Source organism: Toxotes jaculatrix, chromosome 17 (assembly GCF_017976425.1).
Source record: "Toxotes jaculatrix isolate fToxJac2 chromosome 17, fToxJac2.pri, whole genome shotgun sequence".
In the NCBI taxonomy this organism is placed as follows: Eukaryota; Metazoa; Chordata; class Actinopteri; family Toxotidae; genus Toxotes; species Toxotes jaculatrix.
In genome coordinates, this window is record NC_054410.1 from 22,006,612 (window position 1) to 22,024,505 (window position 17,894).

A 17,894-nucleotide genomic window follows, 5' to 3' on the forward strand; every position below is an offset into this window, starting at 1 on the left:
AAAGAACAAAGAGGGGGTGAGTGAACGTGTGGATAATCATCTGCAGATATTCATGGCACTGATGATGTAAGAGACGCTTTCTGAGGAACCCGTTTATTTATTTATTTTTTTTACCTGCAGCATCTCTTGGGTCGAACATGATCAAAGACAGCTCAGAGTCAGTGTTTGCACATGTGAATCTGAATGTGTCATCAAGTGAAGACACACTGTCGAGCGTTACTGTGTGTGTACTGACCCTTGTGTGAAACCTATACTTTAAGAGTGTTAGATTTGAAACCATTTGAAACTGACTATAAGTCTAAAACTTTTAAATGAACTGTTCATCTATTCCTGACACATAATGGAGCAACATTCAAAAGCTGTGGTGGTGATTTAGGACACATAATGCAGCCGTTGTTGAGCTGTGATATGATCTAAGTCCTAACTGCTGAAGCTGGAATAGGTTTTTTAGGTCTCTTAGAACCAGACGTTGTAATAAAGAGTTCACTGGAGACTCAAGTATTTTTGTTAAGCAGGACAGTTTTTAAATGGAATGGTTTGTTATTCAGACGGACTGACTTGTGCAGCTTTCCAGATTTTCGATTACGAGCATTTAAGGCCTCATGTTAATGTCATTCATGTGTATTCATAAAACAAAACTTAGCACGTGTGTAAGAAGAATGAATGAATCATTAAAACACTCTTTGCCTACTTTTTTATTGCCCCTGGTTTTCCTCCGGTTCTCTCTCAGTAACACACTGTACTTGTCTGTTGGTGTAATTACCATCAGTCATCAGGCGGTATGTTTCTTTGAAGCTGTTACTTAATTATCTGTAGGCCTTATGGAACAGTGTCAGCAGTAATTCCTGTCTTTTCAAAATGACGCCGGAGTGTCGAGGATGTTAGTCACTTGTTAGCCCGTTAGCATGTTAGCTGAATGGAAAGCTTGGAAAGCTCCTTGCTAAGGGGAGGAAGAATAATCCGCAGAATGGAACGCAGCCGTAGCTTCCCTTGCAAGCAGCCTGGAGGGTGGAGGTGAGGGTCATCAGGCAGGACTTGGCTCACCTGGTCTGACTTCCTCCTGCACTGAGCCTGGTTTCCTTCTCTGCACCATACAACATTCCTCTCATTCATGCATTACGGACCACTGAACCATCTCTGCCGAGTTTTCACTTTGGCTCGTTGGTTTGGTGCTTTGCTCTTTGAGTTGAGCCTTGTTGTGTCCACCCATGAGCTGAGTAACGATACCATAAGTTAGCTCGCTGTAGTTTGCCTTTAAAATAGATTCCATGTTGCAACAGACTTCAAAATAGCTAACTTCTATTTCTGTGTATCTGCCTCTTTCTCAGGGTTATTGACTCTGCACTCACACTGTGTCAACACTGACTGCAACCTTTACCCTCAGAATACACAAAAGTACATCTCAGTGTGTTTCTGTTGTGTTTTCTGATGATGTCAACAGATTTTTACATCAACCTTAATCTTAATCTGAGCACGTGAGCATGTGAAATCCATTCCTGACCTCTGTCAAACCATAGTTTTGCAGAACATTTCAAACTCATTTTCTGCTTCTTAGCTTCAGCTCCCAGAGCTTTCAGCTATATCACACTGTCTTCACAGTGGATGAATTAAAGTTTGTGAGGGAAGTGAAAGTTAAACTAAAGTAAAGTAAAACTGGTTCTGGACGGGCCGTACATCAGTAAACATGCCATCATTTGTAATTTGCTGATCTACATCTGAAAAATCTTCTGTGTGTCCGATATAAGGAGACGCTGCACAGATATCGCCACACCTCTCTCTCTCTCTCTCTCTCTCTCTCTCTCTCTCTCTCTCTCTCTCTCTCTCTCTCTCTCACACACACACACACACACACTCACAGTGCAGTGGGTGAGGTCTGGGCGTGACTGCCTCCACCAGGAATGCAGTAGTGTGTGTTTTGAACTCTCCACATACTGTACACTCTCACCCGGGCTGATCCGTCAGTTTCTCTGTACATTCTACCCGACAGGTGCAGAGACGCTGATAAACTATCAACCTCAGATCAGAAGAGAAAAAAAAAGGGAAAAGAAGAATACAGAGGTAGAAATACGAGAGCGGGGCGTTGTGTGGATGTGTGACAGAAATGTAAGAGGATTTGTATATTCGTGGACACCTTCGTATTTTCTGCCAGACTTTCAGGAACTTCCCTATCTGCATCAGCTCTCTGTGACTTTTCTATGTCAGATGGATTTTATATTTATCCAGTTTGTAACTCAACAAACTTCCTGAGGATGATTTTGTCTTCAGTGTGTCCAGCTGTGATGAAGTTCTAGTGTCGGAATGAGGTTGGAGTTTCACTAAACAGTGACAGCAGAGTGAATGATCTGACACCTGATCTGATGCCACTCAATCTGCTGGAGCTGAACATGGTGTCTCACTGCATCACATAGAAGAGAGAGGACCCCACAGGTAAGAGACCCACGATGATCTGCACACGCCATGACATTTTAGGCTAAATCACATATATGCAGCGTTCTGATGTTAAATCTGCTGTACTCCAGATGATTAAATTGCCAAAATTTGATTCAGTTTTTTTTTACAGCAGTAACCCATCATCATCTCGGGAAGATAACCCATATAACAATATGTATTTATATTGTTATGTTCTTTAACAAGCCTCCATCTGAGTTTCCAGTAGGAATCAGTAGTGACACTAAATGAATGCCCCCTTGCCAATAGTTAGTGGTTTGTGAACTGTGCCTGACCTTGGATGCTAATGTTTTGCTGGCCTTTGAAGCTCTAACAGACTGTCTAACTGAGGCAACTGTTTGCAGTTCAAATAAAATGTACACAGGCTTTCTGTGGCAGGTTCAGTGTGTGGTAACTGCTGGCATGTTGGTCCAGTAGAAAAGATTCAATTCCTTTTTTAGCATTTCTGATTAGAGATTCATCGGGTTGTTGTCCACCAAGTTCTGTGTGGCACCTACAATCTGCAACAGTCATTACGTCCCATGATGCAAACGTGTACGACAGAACAAACTAAATCAGACAAAAGGACTGATAGTTTGTTGAGAGAGAGAATGAAGTGCAAGGTACCAGCCTTCCAAGGGGAGAGGAGGCAGCCATCTTGGATGTAAAGATTTCCAAACAGAGCAAGGAATCAAGAGGGAAGCAGGTGAAAGCAGGGACTGTCAAGTTCAGCTTAGTCTGGCTCTCCTGGGGTTTACCTGGCTTCACTGAGCCTAACATCAGCTGTCCTGATAATCTGTAATCACAAAGCCTGCTCTGTTACCGCAGGTCCAGCTACGAGCGGGGGAAGTCTCTTCATGTTATTCTGAGCTTCACTGACAGAATGAGAATGTAAAAGCCTCAGTGCAGTTAGGAATCCTAACCCAGTCCTAATGTATGCTGTTAAAATGCAGCTGTAATAGTTATTATGCAGTTATTTAGAGTGATTTACGTTAACAAGTACAAACTCTCACATCATAACAACACATTAAAATCAGTGACTTTCAGTTGTTTAAATGGTTTATTAAAGATGCAACGTGTCACATGATCAGGTCTCAGAACGGACCTTTGCAGGAGTAGTTCTGTTCTTCTGCTCAATGTGGACACGAGGTTAAAGGCTGCGTTTGACAACGCACGTTCGTGCTGGGGAAAGAACAAGCTCTGGCAAACATTTGCTGACTGAATGGTCATTGAGTGAAACAGTGTCGTTGCTGACACTGACCTTTGACCCCTGTACACTTTCCCTACAGGGATCAATAACGTATTGATTAAACCCTGTAAACTCCGAGCTGAGCGGCTGATCTGAGCATCAGGATGAATTCTAACACTGTCATCAATCTATACACAGTGAACACACACACACACACACACACACAGTGCTGATCATTATTTAAGTCCTGCAGCAACCACTGACATGCTGTTACGTAAAAAAGCATTTATGTGACTGAGGCAAGGACACAGCCTCGCTATTTCTACACTGTCAAATGTCGAGAAATATACATGAACACTGATTGCAAGAGCTCCAGTACTTTTTATTTATTTGGTGTATTTATGGTCCCCAGAGGATCAGCCTTACTGATAGTGGCTTCCCCTGAACATTTCTCTATTAACAGCTGTAGATAAAAAGTTCTAACGTCTGTCACAACTATGGGGAACAAGGACTAGGACCCAAACGCAAAAACCCTCAAGACAGGCAGAAAGGTGGAACTAAAAGTCTTTTAATAAACCAAAATTCACTGGAAGAGTCCAGGGCAAGGGAACAAAACTCAAACAACCAAAAATCATCCACTTGGGAGAAAAAACACCAAGGAACAAAACTAAACAAAAATACAAAAGTCCTTACTTGAAACAAAAGAAACCGAGGTAAGTCCATGAGGGGGAAAATGCAAGACACAGGAACATGAACAAACACAGGGGCATGGCGCAGACTCAGGCATGGAGACGGACATGGGCATGGAACACAGACTTGGGCATGGAACACAGACTTGGGCATGGAACACAAACGAACCGACAAGAACACAGGGAAAAGACGAGACTTAAATACACAAGGCAATGGGCAACAGGTGAAACCAATTAGGGCGGGGCAGACAATCACAAAAGGAGGGAAACAAGACAAAGACAGGAAGTAGAACAAGACAAGATACACAAGGGCAGTGATTTCAAAATAAAACAGGAACTATAAACAAAACTTAAACTAAACAAGAGTTCAGAAGTCCAAAAGAGTTCAGAGAACAACCCCCTTAGGGGCTAGTCATGACAGCGTCCAGTGATAATGTGAAATGGTGCAATGGGTATAAAAAGTACAAAATAATCTTAACTCAAGGTCCACTTACCGTCTTCTTCTGTAGCTTTCAACCTCAGCTCACAGTCCATGCCATCAGACCAGCAGTTACCCTGAGGCCGCAGCTCCACACTTCAGGTCACATGATGTCAGCCGAACCACGTTCATTACAGCTATGCAGACTCCATCTGCTGATGAAGACAGTGAAGTGCTGTTGAAATATGTCATTGTAAGTGGACTTTGAGTTAGGATTAGTTTGTCACAATCCTAACTCAGCACACAGGCAAAATGAATGAGAAATGGTTCACGTTTGCTAACACATTAATTATTGTCAAAAATCTAACTTGAATCAAACTTAAACTCAAAAGCCTACTGATGGACCATGTGGATATAATATACACAAGCAAACGAAGCCCCATCCAGGTGCATGCTGGTCCTATACCTGTCGACCTACCATTATAACCTGAGGAGCCTACAGTGCTGCCCAGGTTTTACAAAGTTAACTAAATAAACGACTAGAAAAACAAACTACAGAAATAACTAACAGAGGCAAATACTAAACAAATCTAATCTAAATTAAGCAAATACAGATATCAGATCAGATCCTCACTGAGCTCAGACAGCTATATCAACTCTATCAGGCCATGATATGTATCATTTTCAGCTTGTTGTCAAGTTAGGTCCCCAAGTGGACAAAAAAAAAAATTAATGCACTTTATGTACTTTAACAACAGTACTAAAGTACTTGTACTACTACAAGTTCAACAGTGTGGCACACAAAATGTTAAGTGTAGCAACCCTGTCTCTTAGAAATTACAGTACTATACAGCTATATAGTTGTATACTGCTGTAATTGTTGTATGAGTTTTATGGGAAGAAAAATTACGAGCTGGATTTTTGTTTTTTTTTTGTAAGGAATGAATGAAGCCACACAATTAAAACCATCAGCAGATTCACAAGGAAGTGGTATGGGTGAGTGGCAGCCATACAAAGAGCATGATTGCCACACCAGAGAGCAGGGCTCACATCCACAGCCCCACCCATGATTGATGTTAGAGAAAGTCTGAGGTTTGTACAGAAACAGGTTGTGTCTGAAGTCACTGTGAACGTTTTCTGTGTTAAACCAGACCAGGATCTTCCCCCTCAGGCTTAACCATGAGCTGCGAGAGTCTGAACAGAAGCAGAAAACAGTTTAACAACGCTGGAGTCGCTACATGTGGATCCTGTACTGAAAGATCAGGATACGACCCACAGGAGTCCCTCAGATACGACCCACAGGAGCATACATAGGTCGACAGGTGTACCTCACCTGTGTCGTCACGGCAACAACAATAAACCCACAACTAAGTTTGTATTTGCTGTTGCAGGACTGAGTGTAGAGAATCGCCACAAACAACCACACATAACCACAATGTGTCGTAGGCTACCAGCAACACCAGTGTGTTCCCAGCATTCTCTGCGTGACTCTGACTTTGCACCATCAGCACTTGCTTTCTAACTGTGTAAGAACCTGAGTATGTCACTTAGGACTACACTGAAACTAGTTGTCTTTCTCATGCAGCATACCAAAGTGCTGGTCCTATCATAAATCACATCCTTAAATAAACGACACCAAACGCGGGCACAGTGATGTAAGTGTGTGTTGGGGCCACACCTCGTGACTCAGCTGCACGAACAAGATCTGTTCCAGCTGTGGCTTGTTAATCACACCCAAATGAATTAGTGCTGTGTGTGTGATTTGATGATGTTGGTGTTAATGGACAGGTGACAGGTGATGTTTGTGCAGCCTGCACAGTTTTAGAAACATGGATGTGTGTGTGTGTGTGTGTGTGTGTGTAGATTTTTAAGAGATGGGACATATCTGACAGGTGTATGTGTATGTGTCATTGTTACTGTGGATGGATATTAGCTCAAGCACTGTCCACCAGGGACAAAACTAACAACATATTTCGTTTCTGCTTTTCATCTCATCAGCCAATACATCCGGTGAGCACCCCCCCCCCTCACCTGCTGTGACCATGGCGTCCTGGGCGAAGCAGCCCCAGGGGCGCGGCCTGTCCTCTCTGTTTTCTTGCTGCTTCAAAGGAAGTGACCAACCTGAGATCACCCACTGCCACGATGACATTAACAGCATGGCTGTGCTGGAGCCCACCCTGCCCATGCCTCCCCTTCAAGAGCTGGACGCCATGTTCGCTGAGCTGGTGGTGAGTTCAACACCGCTGAGTGGTCATCGTTCCTATTCTGAACATGAGTGTTTCTGCTTCACACTTTTCTTTTTCTTTTTTTTCCTTTTCCATCCTTTCCTTCTCCTTCTATCCCAGGATGAACTGGACCTTACAGAGGAGCACAGAGCCGCCATGTTTTCTTTGCCAGCCGAGAAAAAATGGAAGATCTACTGCAGTAAGAAAATGGTGAGAAACTATAAGCAACTCATCTCATGTTAAACATGCATCTCTTCTAAATGGACAGTGTCAGTCTCTGCTAAAGACACCCATGGTGTATCTATAATTCATTCACTTTTTTTGGAGCTGCTGCAGATTCTCATTTTCTCGATGTTGATAAACATTTTGAAAAACCAGAAGGCAACAGATGACACGTGGATTTGTTGTTTTGCATGTATAAGTATATCTATAATCTTGTTCTGTGTGTCTGTATATGTGGTTTTCAGGAGGCAGAGGAGGACAAAGGAGCAACCAGCTGGCCAGAGTTTTATATTGACCAGCTCAGGTCCATGGCTGCTGTGAGTAACACACCAGCTTCTTCCCACACAGATTTTCATTTGTAATTGTGAAAAAGTTGTGAGGCTTTATTTTTGCTTAACCCCTCAATGTCCAGAGGAAGACTCTGCTGGCACTGGAGGATGAGGAGGAGCAGGAAAGACATAAGATCATAGATGGTCTTAAAACAGCACTGAGGACACAGCCAATGAGGTACAAGCCCGACTCTAACACACATGTTAGTCTGAAAACGAAGAGATTCCTCAAAGCTTCACTGACCTGAATAACCTCCGCCTGCCGCTCTGACCGATCTCCCTCAGGTTCGTGACACGATTCATCGAGCTGGACGGCCTGTCTTGCATCCTGAATTTCCTCAGGACGATGGACTACGAGACCGCCGAGTCTCAGATCCACACCTCGCTGATTGGCTGCATCAAAGCTCTGATGAACAATTCTCAGGGCAGAGCTCACGTCCTGGGTCACTGTGAGAGCATTAACATCATCGCACAAAGTCTCGCCACTGAAAACCTCAAAACCAAGGTACACAGGTGGAACACAGACTCCACGTAGGCTTCTCTGTAACATGGGGAGCAGGTGAAGACACAGCAACAAGTCTTGTAGTTCTGTTGACTGAAAGCTGATGGCAAGATTAATTTTTCTTCATCTCTTTTGTAATTGACCGTTCTTCTCTCTTCTCAGGTGGCAGTGTTAGAGATCCTCGGTGCAGTATGCTTGGTGCCCGGAGGCCATAAGAAAGTGTTGGAAGCTATGCTGCACTATCAGAAGTTTGCCTCAGAGAGGACACGCTTTCAGGTTCGCTTCATTTGTTTTGTTTAATTTTCTGCAGAAGAAGATACAAAACAGCTTCTTGAGGATTCCCTAGACCTCCCATAGTCAAAATGCTGAACCAGAAAAATACTAAATAAAGTCCACCTCATTGAAGCAGGCCCCATGTCCTGCAGCAGCACTAAGTCACTCCCATTTGATACACCTTGTCCTCCCCTGTATCCCAAGCAGACTTTATAATGTATTTTCTGATCGGTGTGCAGAACCTGCTGACAGACCTGGATAGATCCACAGGCCGCTACAGAGATGAGGTTAATCTGAAGACGGCCATCATGTCCTTCATCAACGCTGTGCTCAGCCAGGGAGCAGGAGAGGTGAGGAACAATCGAAAAACAATCGCTCCGCATGCAGTTTGAAGTTCCATCGGTTTGTTGGGTTAATTGTCCTCCAGGAGTTAGTTTGAGATACAGTGTGATGCTGTATGACTTTTTTTTGGTGACTTTACTTCAACATGTGTCCTCCTAAAAGATGAGGCAGGTGTCATTCAAAGACCAAAACCAAGAGTGGGGAGTCCGTCTCTCAACTGTAGTGGTCACTGTAGTTTTTATCCAGCGTTTCCCACACAGGAGGATATAGTTCCTGTGGTGGGGACTATTTTCATCTGTGGATTAATTCACATTTTGTGTTTTAGTGAGTGAATGAGGGACTGAGGTCCTTCCTTTGCGTCATCTCTGATTGTTTGTCCTGTCTATTATATAACAAACAGGACAAATTTCAGTAATATGGCAATGTTGTGTACGTGTGTGTTTTCCACAGACCAGTCTGGAGTTCCGTATCCATCTCCGCTATGAGTTTCTGATGTTGGGCATCCAGCCAGTCATTGACAAGCTACGTTCCCATGAAAACGCCACTCTGGACAGGTACATCAGGTCGCACCAAAGAGGTGCAAGAACCTTAACATATTTTAAGTTTAACTTGGTTTCTGAGTTCAGTTGTTACAGGTATTGTTGCCTTGCAGACATCTGGACTTCTTTGAGATGCTGAGGAATGAAGATGAGCTTATGATTTCCAAACGCTTTGACGTTGTAAGTCCAAATATTTCTGTCTGGAACAGACTTAACCTCAAACACAGCGTCCTTAGTTCTGACACACATCACAACTTGAAGTGGAATTTTATGGATTGTTGAAAACCAGGATAACATGTTGTACTGTTCCTTTACAATGAAACACACTTGTACCAGCTCATCTTCTTTACAAACATGGTGACAAATGTCCTCTGACATGTCCCCTCAGGTCCATATAGAAACTAAAAGTGCCAGCCAGATGTTCGAGCTGATCAAGAAGAATCTGAACCACACTGAAGCTTACCCTCACCTCCTGTCTGCGCTGCAGCACTGCCTCATGATGCCATGTAAGACTGCCTCTGTCGGTTTGCCTGTCTGTCTGCCTGCCTCATTCACTCACCTTATAATCAATGTATGACAGAAGCAGTTTCTTAACTCCTCTCTGTCTGTCTGTCTGTCTGCCTGCCTGCCTGTCTGTCTGTCTGTCTGTGTGCAGATAAGCAGAACAGTACCACGCTTCAGTACTGGGTGCTGCTGGATCGGATAATTCAGCAGCTTGTTCTGCAGACGGACAAAGGTGAAAACCCTGATGTTGCTCCACTGGAGGACTTCAACGTTAAAAACATTGTACGCATGTAAGTTGACAGGGTTCCTAACTATGGGGTATGAGCATTGCTGCTGCGATCTAAAGTGTAATCTTCAAAGGTCTGAAATCACGAAATCCCGATGAATCCAAATTCTACACTGAATCTGAGGAACGTCAGTCATAAACATATATGTATGTATACAAATACACACATATATAATGATGTGTGTGTGTGTGTGGTGGTCGTGGTAGATGCATGTTGATGATGTTATGTCTTTCAGTGGTGTTGTTTGTATGTGTCTTTGCTTGTAGGCTCGTTAAGGAAAATGAGGTGAAACAATGGAAAGAGCAAGCTGATAAAATGAGAAAAGGTAAGTACATCTTTGTGCAACATGTACAACATGCATGAATATAATCCAAAATATAAATTGCAGTCATTTCTTTTCATTCATTCACCTAAAAACAGTTAATTGGTTGAATTTAGTAGTTTAACATTATAATGAACTAAATAAATTCTTAGTAAATGCTTTGCTAATTTCACGATATGATTAACAAAACAAACAGTACCTCAAACTATGTGCAAACATCAGGGACCAAGCACCCAACACAACTCCAGATGATGCTGGTTCACTCGTCTTTCACTCATCATTCGCTTTTCTCCTCTCCAGACCATCAGAACCTACAGCAGCGGTTTGAAAAGAAAGAGAGGGAGTGCGAAGCCAAGAATAAGGAGAAAGAAGACATGATGGCAATGCTGAACAAGATGAAAGACAAGCTGGAGCGAGAGACCAACGACCACAAGCAGGCGAAACTGCAAGTGGCGGACCTGTCTGCTCGGCTGCAGCAGCTCAGCTCTGTACGTTCATGTCAGACATGCCACTCAGTTTGAAATGCCAATCAGTTTTAGTTTGAGCATATTTGTGTAACGTTGTTTGAGGTCAGGTTTGACTCAGTTCTTTTGTCTTGTGTCTCTTGTTTAGACGTCCACTGTTCCAGGTGGACCTCCTGTGACCTCTGGTGGTTTAGTTCCTCCTGGTACCGTCCCCTCCATCCCCTCTCCTCCTCCTCCTCCACCTCCTCCTCCACCGCCCCCTCCTCCGGGAGGCCCGCCAGCCTTTGGCATGGTTCCGTTTGCTCCACCTCCTCCTCCTCCAGGAGCTCCACTGAGCACGGCCCAGAGGAAGAATATTCCTCAGCCATCAAACCCTCTGAAGTCATTCAACTGGAGCAAACTGCCTGAGGTACGCTTATTTACAGGAGTCCTGGATTCCTGGATCTCCCGCTTCACCTCCACCACTGCCACAGGATGGGCAGTAAATTATATTAATTCCACCTTAAATTAAAACTTTGTCAACAAACTGCATTATTGTTTGTTTCAGAGCAAAACAGAAGGAACCATATGGAAAGAGGTCGATGATCTCAAGGTGTTCAAAGTTCTGGATCTAGAGGAGTTCCAGAGGACCTTCTCAGCTTACCAAAAGCCACAGGTAACACACTGTATACTGACGCTACACATGCAACAGCCCTGTGATGCCTTCAGCTATTCATGTCCTCTTTTACCTTTTGTTTTATGTTCATATATATATATATATATATATATGTTGCTGTTCCTATATTTTTGATTAGAGCTCTGTTATATTGTGCTGTGTTTTGTTGTATTCCGACCCTTTGTGTTAACAGAAGGATGCTGAGGATGATCACACTTTCGCTAAGAAAGTCAAGGAGCTGTCAGTGATCGACGGTCGCCGAGCACAGAACTGTAACATCCTGCTCTCACGGTCAGTGTGTGTTAGGGTCTAGTTTCCACCACACTAGAACCAAAAGCCTGGTCACACTGTTGTAAATTATACTATCAAGTGAAATGTCATCTTTATAAACGTCAGTATTATGAACTGGCCTTCATTTACCATGGGTATTTACCTTATTTCTGGTGGTTTATGGGGAATTTTCTGCCAATAAACTCCAATGTTATATGAGTTGCCTCAGTGCACTGTTATATCTGGTGTCTTTGAGGCAATGTGGCAACTGGCCATGACCCAGCAGTGACTCCTCTGTTCAAGTTTGACTCCAAAGGATGATGAGATTTCTGAAAAGTTTATATTTCAAGCTTTCAGCTTTTGATCGTTTTTTTTAGTGGGTGTCATATTCAATCGTACCACTGGGGGTCAGCAACGTTAGAAGGATTTCACATCTTGATCTACACGTAGGGGTTTTAACATTTAGTTTCCACATCAGTGTGGGGTGTCAGTGTTACTGGGGGTATTTTGAGTCGCAGGCTATTTAGTCTTTGTATTTTCAGAGATTCTCCAGAAAACATGGGGAGGAGATTTGTTTTTTTTCAGTTGGACATCACAGGTGGTAATGATCAGGTCAAAGTGAAACACTGTCACTGGAATATTTACAATGCGATCACATCAGAAAGACTACAGTCTGTTCCACTAACACACAGTGATCGGGCCAGTTTCTTAACGTCAGACTAGAGGCCTCCGGAGTTTAATTTCTCTTACAGCCTCAACTAATGATGACATGTTACATTTATTATCCATGTAATCAGAATCTCTGTGTCACAGGCTGAAGCTGACCAATGAGGAGATCCGCCATGCCATCCTAACCATGGATGAACAGGAAGACCTGCCTAAAGACATGCTGGAGCAGGTGCTAAGACATACATATACAAAGAAACACACAAGACAAAAGAAAGAAACACACGCTCCATTTCCATTACTTTAACATTGCATTGTGAGAACATACAGTAGCAAAGTGGGAGGGGGGATGTCAGATGTCCGGGGTTGTAATATAAAGCTACATGTGCAGCAGGAAAATATTTTAGAAGCTTTATTCACTTTTGGATTTTGGGATAATTCTGGATCAATTCAGAAAATACGATGCATGTTTGTCATGGAAACATTTATTTTAGGTTTCTAAGTCTGAACTTTTCAAATCAAATGCATTTATGATTGTTTGCGTATGCGTCTTTGTCGTCAAAGCTTCTGAAGTTTGTTCCTGAGAAGAGCGACATTGAGCTGTTAGAAGAGCACAAGCACGAGCTGGACCGGATGGCCAAATCAGACCGCTTCCTGTATGAAATGAGCAGGTAAAGGCACTACAGCAGCCTTCCAGGAAAGACTGGGGACTATTTTCTCCAACTATTATATCCAATATCTCCTCCTGCTGAGTCTTCAGAGACATCTGGAGTCCACTCTCAGTTTTCATGTCTGTTTTGTCTCCACATCCAGAATCAACCACTACCAACAGAGACTCCAGGCTCTTTACTTCAAGAAGAAGTTTGCTGAAAGAGTGGCTGAGGTCAAACCTAAAATCAAAGGTAACCTCTTCTATCCCAAATGCTCGTTAGTTTCCATGAAATGAATGAATGAATGAATGTGAATGTTTGACAGAAGGGCTATCATGAACATGCAAGGTCTGTATTAGTATTATGTATGAGTGCATTTCTATCTTAAGCTCTGATTTCTCTCCTCTGCTGAAGATAAGAAACTGAAATATAAAATATTACAAACTCGATTTGCGTGCTGTGTGTGAACATGCCCTCCTTCCCTCTGTGGTTTCAGCTCTGTGTCTCGCGTCCAGGGAAGTAGTAGAGAGCAGGACACTGCGTCAGCTCCTAGAGGTGGTTCTGGCCTTTGGGAACTACATGAACAAAGGACAGCGAGGAAACGCCCACGGATTCAAAGTGTCCAGTCTCAACAAGATAGCCGACACCAAGTCGAGCATAGACAGGTACAGTTGTCTACAAGGAGTCACTTTGACAGGTGGAAGCAGGCAAAGCACACGTGTAGACGTTACTTTAATGAATGATGGCTGAACTTTGTTTCAGAGTCCTGGTATTTTTCATGCCTGTGATTTTCCTACCATGAAACGTCAAAAATGTCTCCTGTGTGTTTGTAGAAACATCACTCTGCTCCACTACTTGATCACTGTATTGGAAAAGAAGTACCCAAAGGTGGCAGCTTTCAGTGAAGAGCTGCAGAATGTGCCAGAAGCTGCTAAAGTCAAGTAAGAATGAACTAACCGACATACACAGTGGCAGTGGCAGTTGAAGTAACACATGCAGAATCAAGTTTATTAAAATAGTTTTCTTGTAAATGCATTTTTAGCCAGCTTTAGTCATGTGTATACCTACAGTGTGTGTTCTGAATGTGTATTCGGACCTCTTCACCCTTCATCAATCTACACCCAATATCCCATGATAACAAAGTGAAATTTGCCAATTTATTAATAAGGAAAACAGATATTCGAGGTGTTCAGAGCCTTTGCTCTGACACTTTCTGTGCCTTGATTGTGAGTCCGCCTGTGGTAAATTCAGCTGATTGGACATGATGAGGAAAGGTCCACACCTGTCTACATAAGGTCTCACAGCTGACAGTGCATATTAGAACAAAGACCAAGCGAAGAGGCCCAAGGAAGTGCCTCAGCATCATGTCTGGAGGAAACTAGGCATGACTCATTACCTGTCTAGTCCTGTCCCATCAGTGAGGCATGGTGGCAGGGACAGGGAGACTGGTTAGGATTGGGAAAGCTGAACGAAGCAAAGTACAGGCGTAGCCTTTATGAAAACCTTGTCCAGAGTGCTCCTGGCCTCAGATGGGGCTGAAGGTTATCTTTCCAACAGGACAGTGACCCTATAGGGACACAATGCGCTAAGACAACGCCCCATCCAACCTGACAGAGCCTGAGAAGATCTGCAGAGAAGAAAATGTCCAAATCCAGATGCGCAAAGCTTGTTGCATCATACCCATAACAAGAAGACAAGACTCGAGGATGTGGTCACTGCCAAAGATGCTTTAACTAGGTGTTGAGTAAAGGGTCTGAATACTTAGGTCGGTCTCACATTACAGTTTTTCCTTTTTAATAAATTAACAAAAAATTCTGTTTTCGCTTTGCATACAAGTAGCAACACTGAGTGGTGCCAAACACAGTCTCTGCTGCCAGCTGTTGTTCACCAACAAATAGCTCCAGTTCCAACTCACATTAACCACTAAAACCCTCAAATGTCCAAAAATGTTTCTTCACTGTTTCTTTCCAGTATGACAGAGCTGGAGAAGGACATTGGCAATCTGAGATCAGGCCTAAAGAGCGTTGAGGCGGTGAGTGAGCTCAGCAGGGTGCTGGAAAATCTTTTCAGAATTAATGTCTTGTCTTGTGTCTGATGTTTTGTTTTTTTCTTTTTGTTTGTTTGCAGGAGCTGCAGTACCAGGAGGCTCAGTCCTCTCATGGTCCTTCTGATAAGTTTGTACCTGTGGTCAGTCAGTTCATCACCGTGGCCTCTTTCAGCTTCTCTGAGGTAGAGGAGGCACTCACTGAGGCCAAAGAACTGGTGAGTGAGTAAGCAGAAACCCCATTAGATATTTAGGAGTTAGACAGTTCTCTTGACCAACATCATCAGGCTAGCAGTTTGTCGTTAGAGATGAAACGGTGGAGGAGAGTGAGACTTAATGACCACCTTCACCCTGTCTGTGTCTTGTTGAAGTTTGGAAAGGCACTGAAACACTTTGGAGAGGACGCATCCAACCTGCAGCCGGACGAGTTCTTTGGGATCTTCGACACGTTCCTCATCGCTTTCTCGGAGGCCAAACAGGACAATGAGAACATGGCCCGACGCAAGGAGGAGGAGGAGAGACGGGCACTCATGGAGGCACAGGTTAGCAGACATTATCAGATATGATAAGAGAGGGACATACTGTAGGCAGATGTGTGAAAAACCATTTGTTTGACTAGATACAATGAACCATTTACACACACTCTCTCTCTCTCTCTCTCTTTTTGTCTCCAGCTGAAGAAAGACAGGGAGGAGAAAGCAAGGAAGGCCAAAGCGAACGAAGAGGAGGGCGGTGAGTTTGATGACCTGGTGTCTGCTCTGCGCTCCGGAGAGGTGTTCGACAAGGATCTGTCCAAAATGAACCGCAGAAAACAGCGGAGACACAACTTGGTGGACACCAGCCGGGAGAGACCAGCAGCAAAACTGAACCAGTAGCAGTCCCCCTGCTGGGACTGTTATAGACCTGCTGAAACATGGGAATGTGTCGGTAACACTGTGGTAGGCATGGAGCGCTTATTTTCACTTAAATCCACACTACCGGTTCATGGCTCAAGGAGGTACACATCATACACCTATAGATACTAACAGTAAACTGACAAATGGTGAGGACATAAAGGAATATTGCAACTTTTTGGGAGTCCAGACATGTTGAGTTTATCTTACCATAAATCCTGGAAGCAGATGCTGCTAAAGCGCATTGTACTCACTGACAGAAAGAGAGTAAACATATCTCACAAAATGTTGAACTATTCCTTTAAATAGTACACTTCAGTTTCTGCAGAGAAATTTGTATAAATGGAGAATGAAGAGTTGATGTACCGAACATGTTGCTATTTCCTGTGTTCAGAATGTACCTGTACAGAATATTTTGCACACCATAAGAGAAAATATATATTGAGAGAATTATAATATTGAACAGACGAGGATGTGAATGGTGTTTTCAGTATGTTTAAAATGTCCCAAAGTTTCTTCGGAGGCTATTTAACCTTTTTTATGTGTTATTGTTTATGGTATACACACAATCACAGAAACCGGAGCTGTTTGAAACTACTGATACATCCTGTAACAATTTATGGAACTTAATTTATGTGAATGTACTGACATGAAGCAGAGCACTGTTTAGATCAAATATATTTTACATAAATTATATATTGCCCAGGTTTACATACCCCTGGTTTAATTATTCATGACATTAGACATGTATCTTACAGTTCTGAAAGAAAAATCTGTCTAATCTGTCCTCTAAAACATTTAAACATCAATGTGTGGTTTATACCAAGTTTTAAATATGGACAATTTAGTCAACATTATTGTTCTGTTTCCTTTCTGTGCAGTGTTCAGATGTTTGTTGCTTACGCCTTTTATTCTAAACTTTGGCATTCAATCATTTTTTTTAAACAACTGTCTGTAAATATCTGCAAATATCTATATGGACACTTAAACCTGTATCTCTTTAACCGAGAATCAGTATTATGAGTTAATGCAGGAATGTACTGAGATTTAAGAGTGATGTTGGTGAAATGATGAAATTAAAGGCGTTATTATTTAAAGAATGACATAGACAACAGTCCACCTAACAAAGCCTATTCATCAGCTGCTGCTGTGTCCACATGTCCATTCATGGGTTTAAATGGGTTTGGTGAAAAAAGCTGAGGACTGAGTGTTTTCACATAGATACCATGTTCCAGGTTGATTTTGACCTTTATTTATCGAGCTTTAAATAAAGCTTTATTTATCTAGGACCTTTATTTATCTAGCTGTGTCTGTATAGTCAATGTGGCCTTTAAAATTGAATGGCTTCTATGGTTAAAGCTGCCACTAAACTCACATGCTTAAAATATCTGGGACCATCTCTCTATTCCAAAACCTCAGAGGATGAGGATCGGTCCTTCTGAGGAGCGAATACTTGCACAAATCTGTCTGAAACGTCATATTTAGTGGTGTGAAAGAGTTACTCAGCTCTGTGGGATATTTGGACTCTTTGATTTACTGTAAATAAAACCTGTAATGCTTCTTCTTGTCTGTCATAAAGGTTGTGCTGTTGGCAACAATGAATGCCACCAATATCAAGCTCACTAAATGAGTTTTTCAGTGTATTAGCTATGGAAACGGTTTGGCGCCCCCCTGTGGCGCCCCCTGTGCTCACCCAGAAACAAAACAAAGTTGCATTCAAGACCGCGAGTTAGTCAGCAGCGCTTCTGTGTGATAAAAATCACGGACCTCACGATAAATCAAAGAACTGGTGGCTTAAAATGAAATCAGTTGGGTAGTCTTAAATCAGTCCCCATCGGTTTCACGTGTCGGGTATGCTCCGGTTTTTTGCCCCTCGGCTCCCCCCGTTCTCTGCGGTGGGACGTTCACGAGCGCACAGCCCGCGCGAGGGCAGCAATTAGGCAACGGGCGCTGCTGCTGCTGCTGCTCGCGTTCACTTCCTGGA

General features: G+C 43.0%; 1 protein-coding gene across 4 annotated transcripts; it reads left to right on the forward strand.

Moving 5' to 3' along the window:
• daam1a (dishevelled associated activator of morphogenesis 1a) lies at window positions 1-17,199 on the forward strand. 4 transcript variants are annotated; one of them, XM_041060145.1, is made up of 27 exons: window positions 1-16; window positions 2,266-2,427; window positions 6,722-6,951; window positions 7,069-7,158; window positions 7,416-7,487; window positions 7,583-7,677; window positions 7,785-8,004; window positions 8,164-8,277; window positions 8,514-8,624; window positions 9,067-9,170; window positions 9,269-9,335; window positions 9,544-9,661; window positions 9,811-9,949; window positions 10,213-10,271; window positions 10,569-10,756; window positions 10,881-11,141; window positions 11,280-11,387; window positions 11,581-11,678; window positions 12,471-12,555; window positions 12,888-12,994; window positions 13,137-13,225; window positions 13,470-13,638; window positions 13,807-13,914; window positions 14,945-15,005; window positions 15,101-15,235; window positions 15,389-15,559; window positions 15,692-17,199. In XM_041060145.1, the coding sequence occupies exons 3-27, from the start codon at window positions 6,766-6,768 to the stop codon at window positions 15,890-15,892; spliced, it is 3,156 nt and encodes a 1,051-aa protein (XP_040916079.1). In that variant the 5' UTR covers window positions 1-16; window positions 2,266-2,427; window positions 6,722-6,765; the 3' UTR covers window positions 15,893-17,199. The 4 variants fall into 4 exon arrangements, with proteins under 4 accessions (XP_040916079.1, XP_040916077.1, XP_040916078.1 ...); XM_041060143.1 differs by lacking the exon at window positions 1-16 and adding an exon at window positions 4,815-4,976 and having other exon boundaries at window positions 1,912-2,427; XM_041060144.1 differs by lacking the exon at window positions 1-16 and adding an exon at window positions 1,912-2,103.
• The last annotated feature ends 695 nt before the right edge of the window (window positions 17,200-17,894 follow it).

Coding starts and splice junctions, on each gene's coding strand:
- daam1a (XM_041060145.1), top strand. CDS start 6,766: ATGGCGTCCTGGGCGAAGCAGCCCCAGGGGCGCGGCCTGTCCTCTCTG. Junction 12,556..12,887: donor CTAAAGACATGCTGGAGCAG/GTGCTAAGACAT, acceptor TTGTCGTCAAAG/CTTCTGAAGTTTGTTCCTGA. Junction 12,995..13,136: donor TTCCTGTATGAAATGAGCAG/GTAAAGGCACTA, acceptor CTCCACATCCAG/AATCAACCACTACCAACAGA.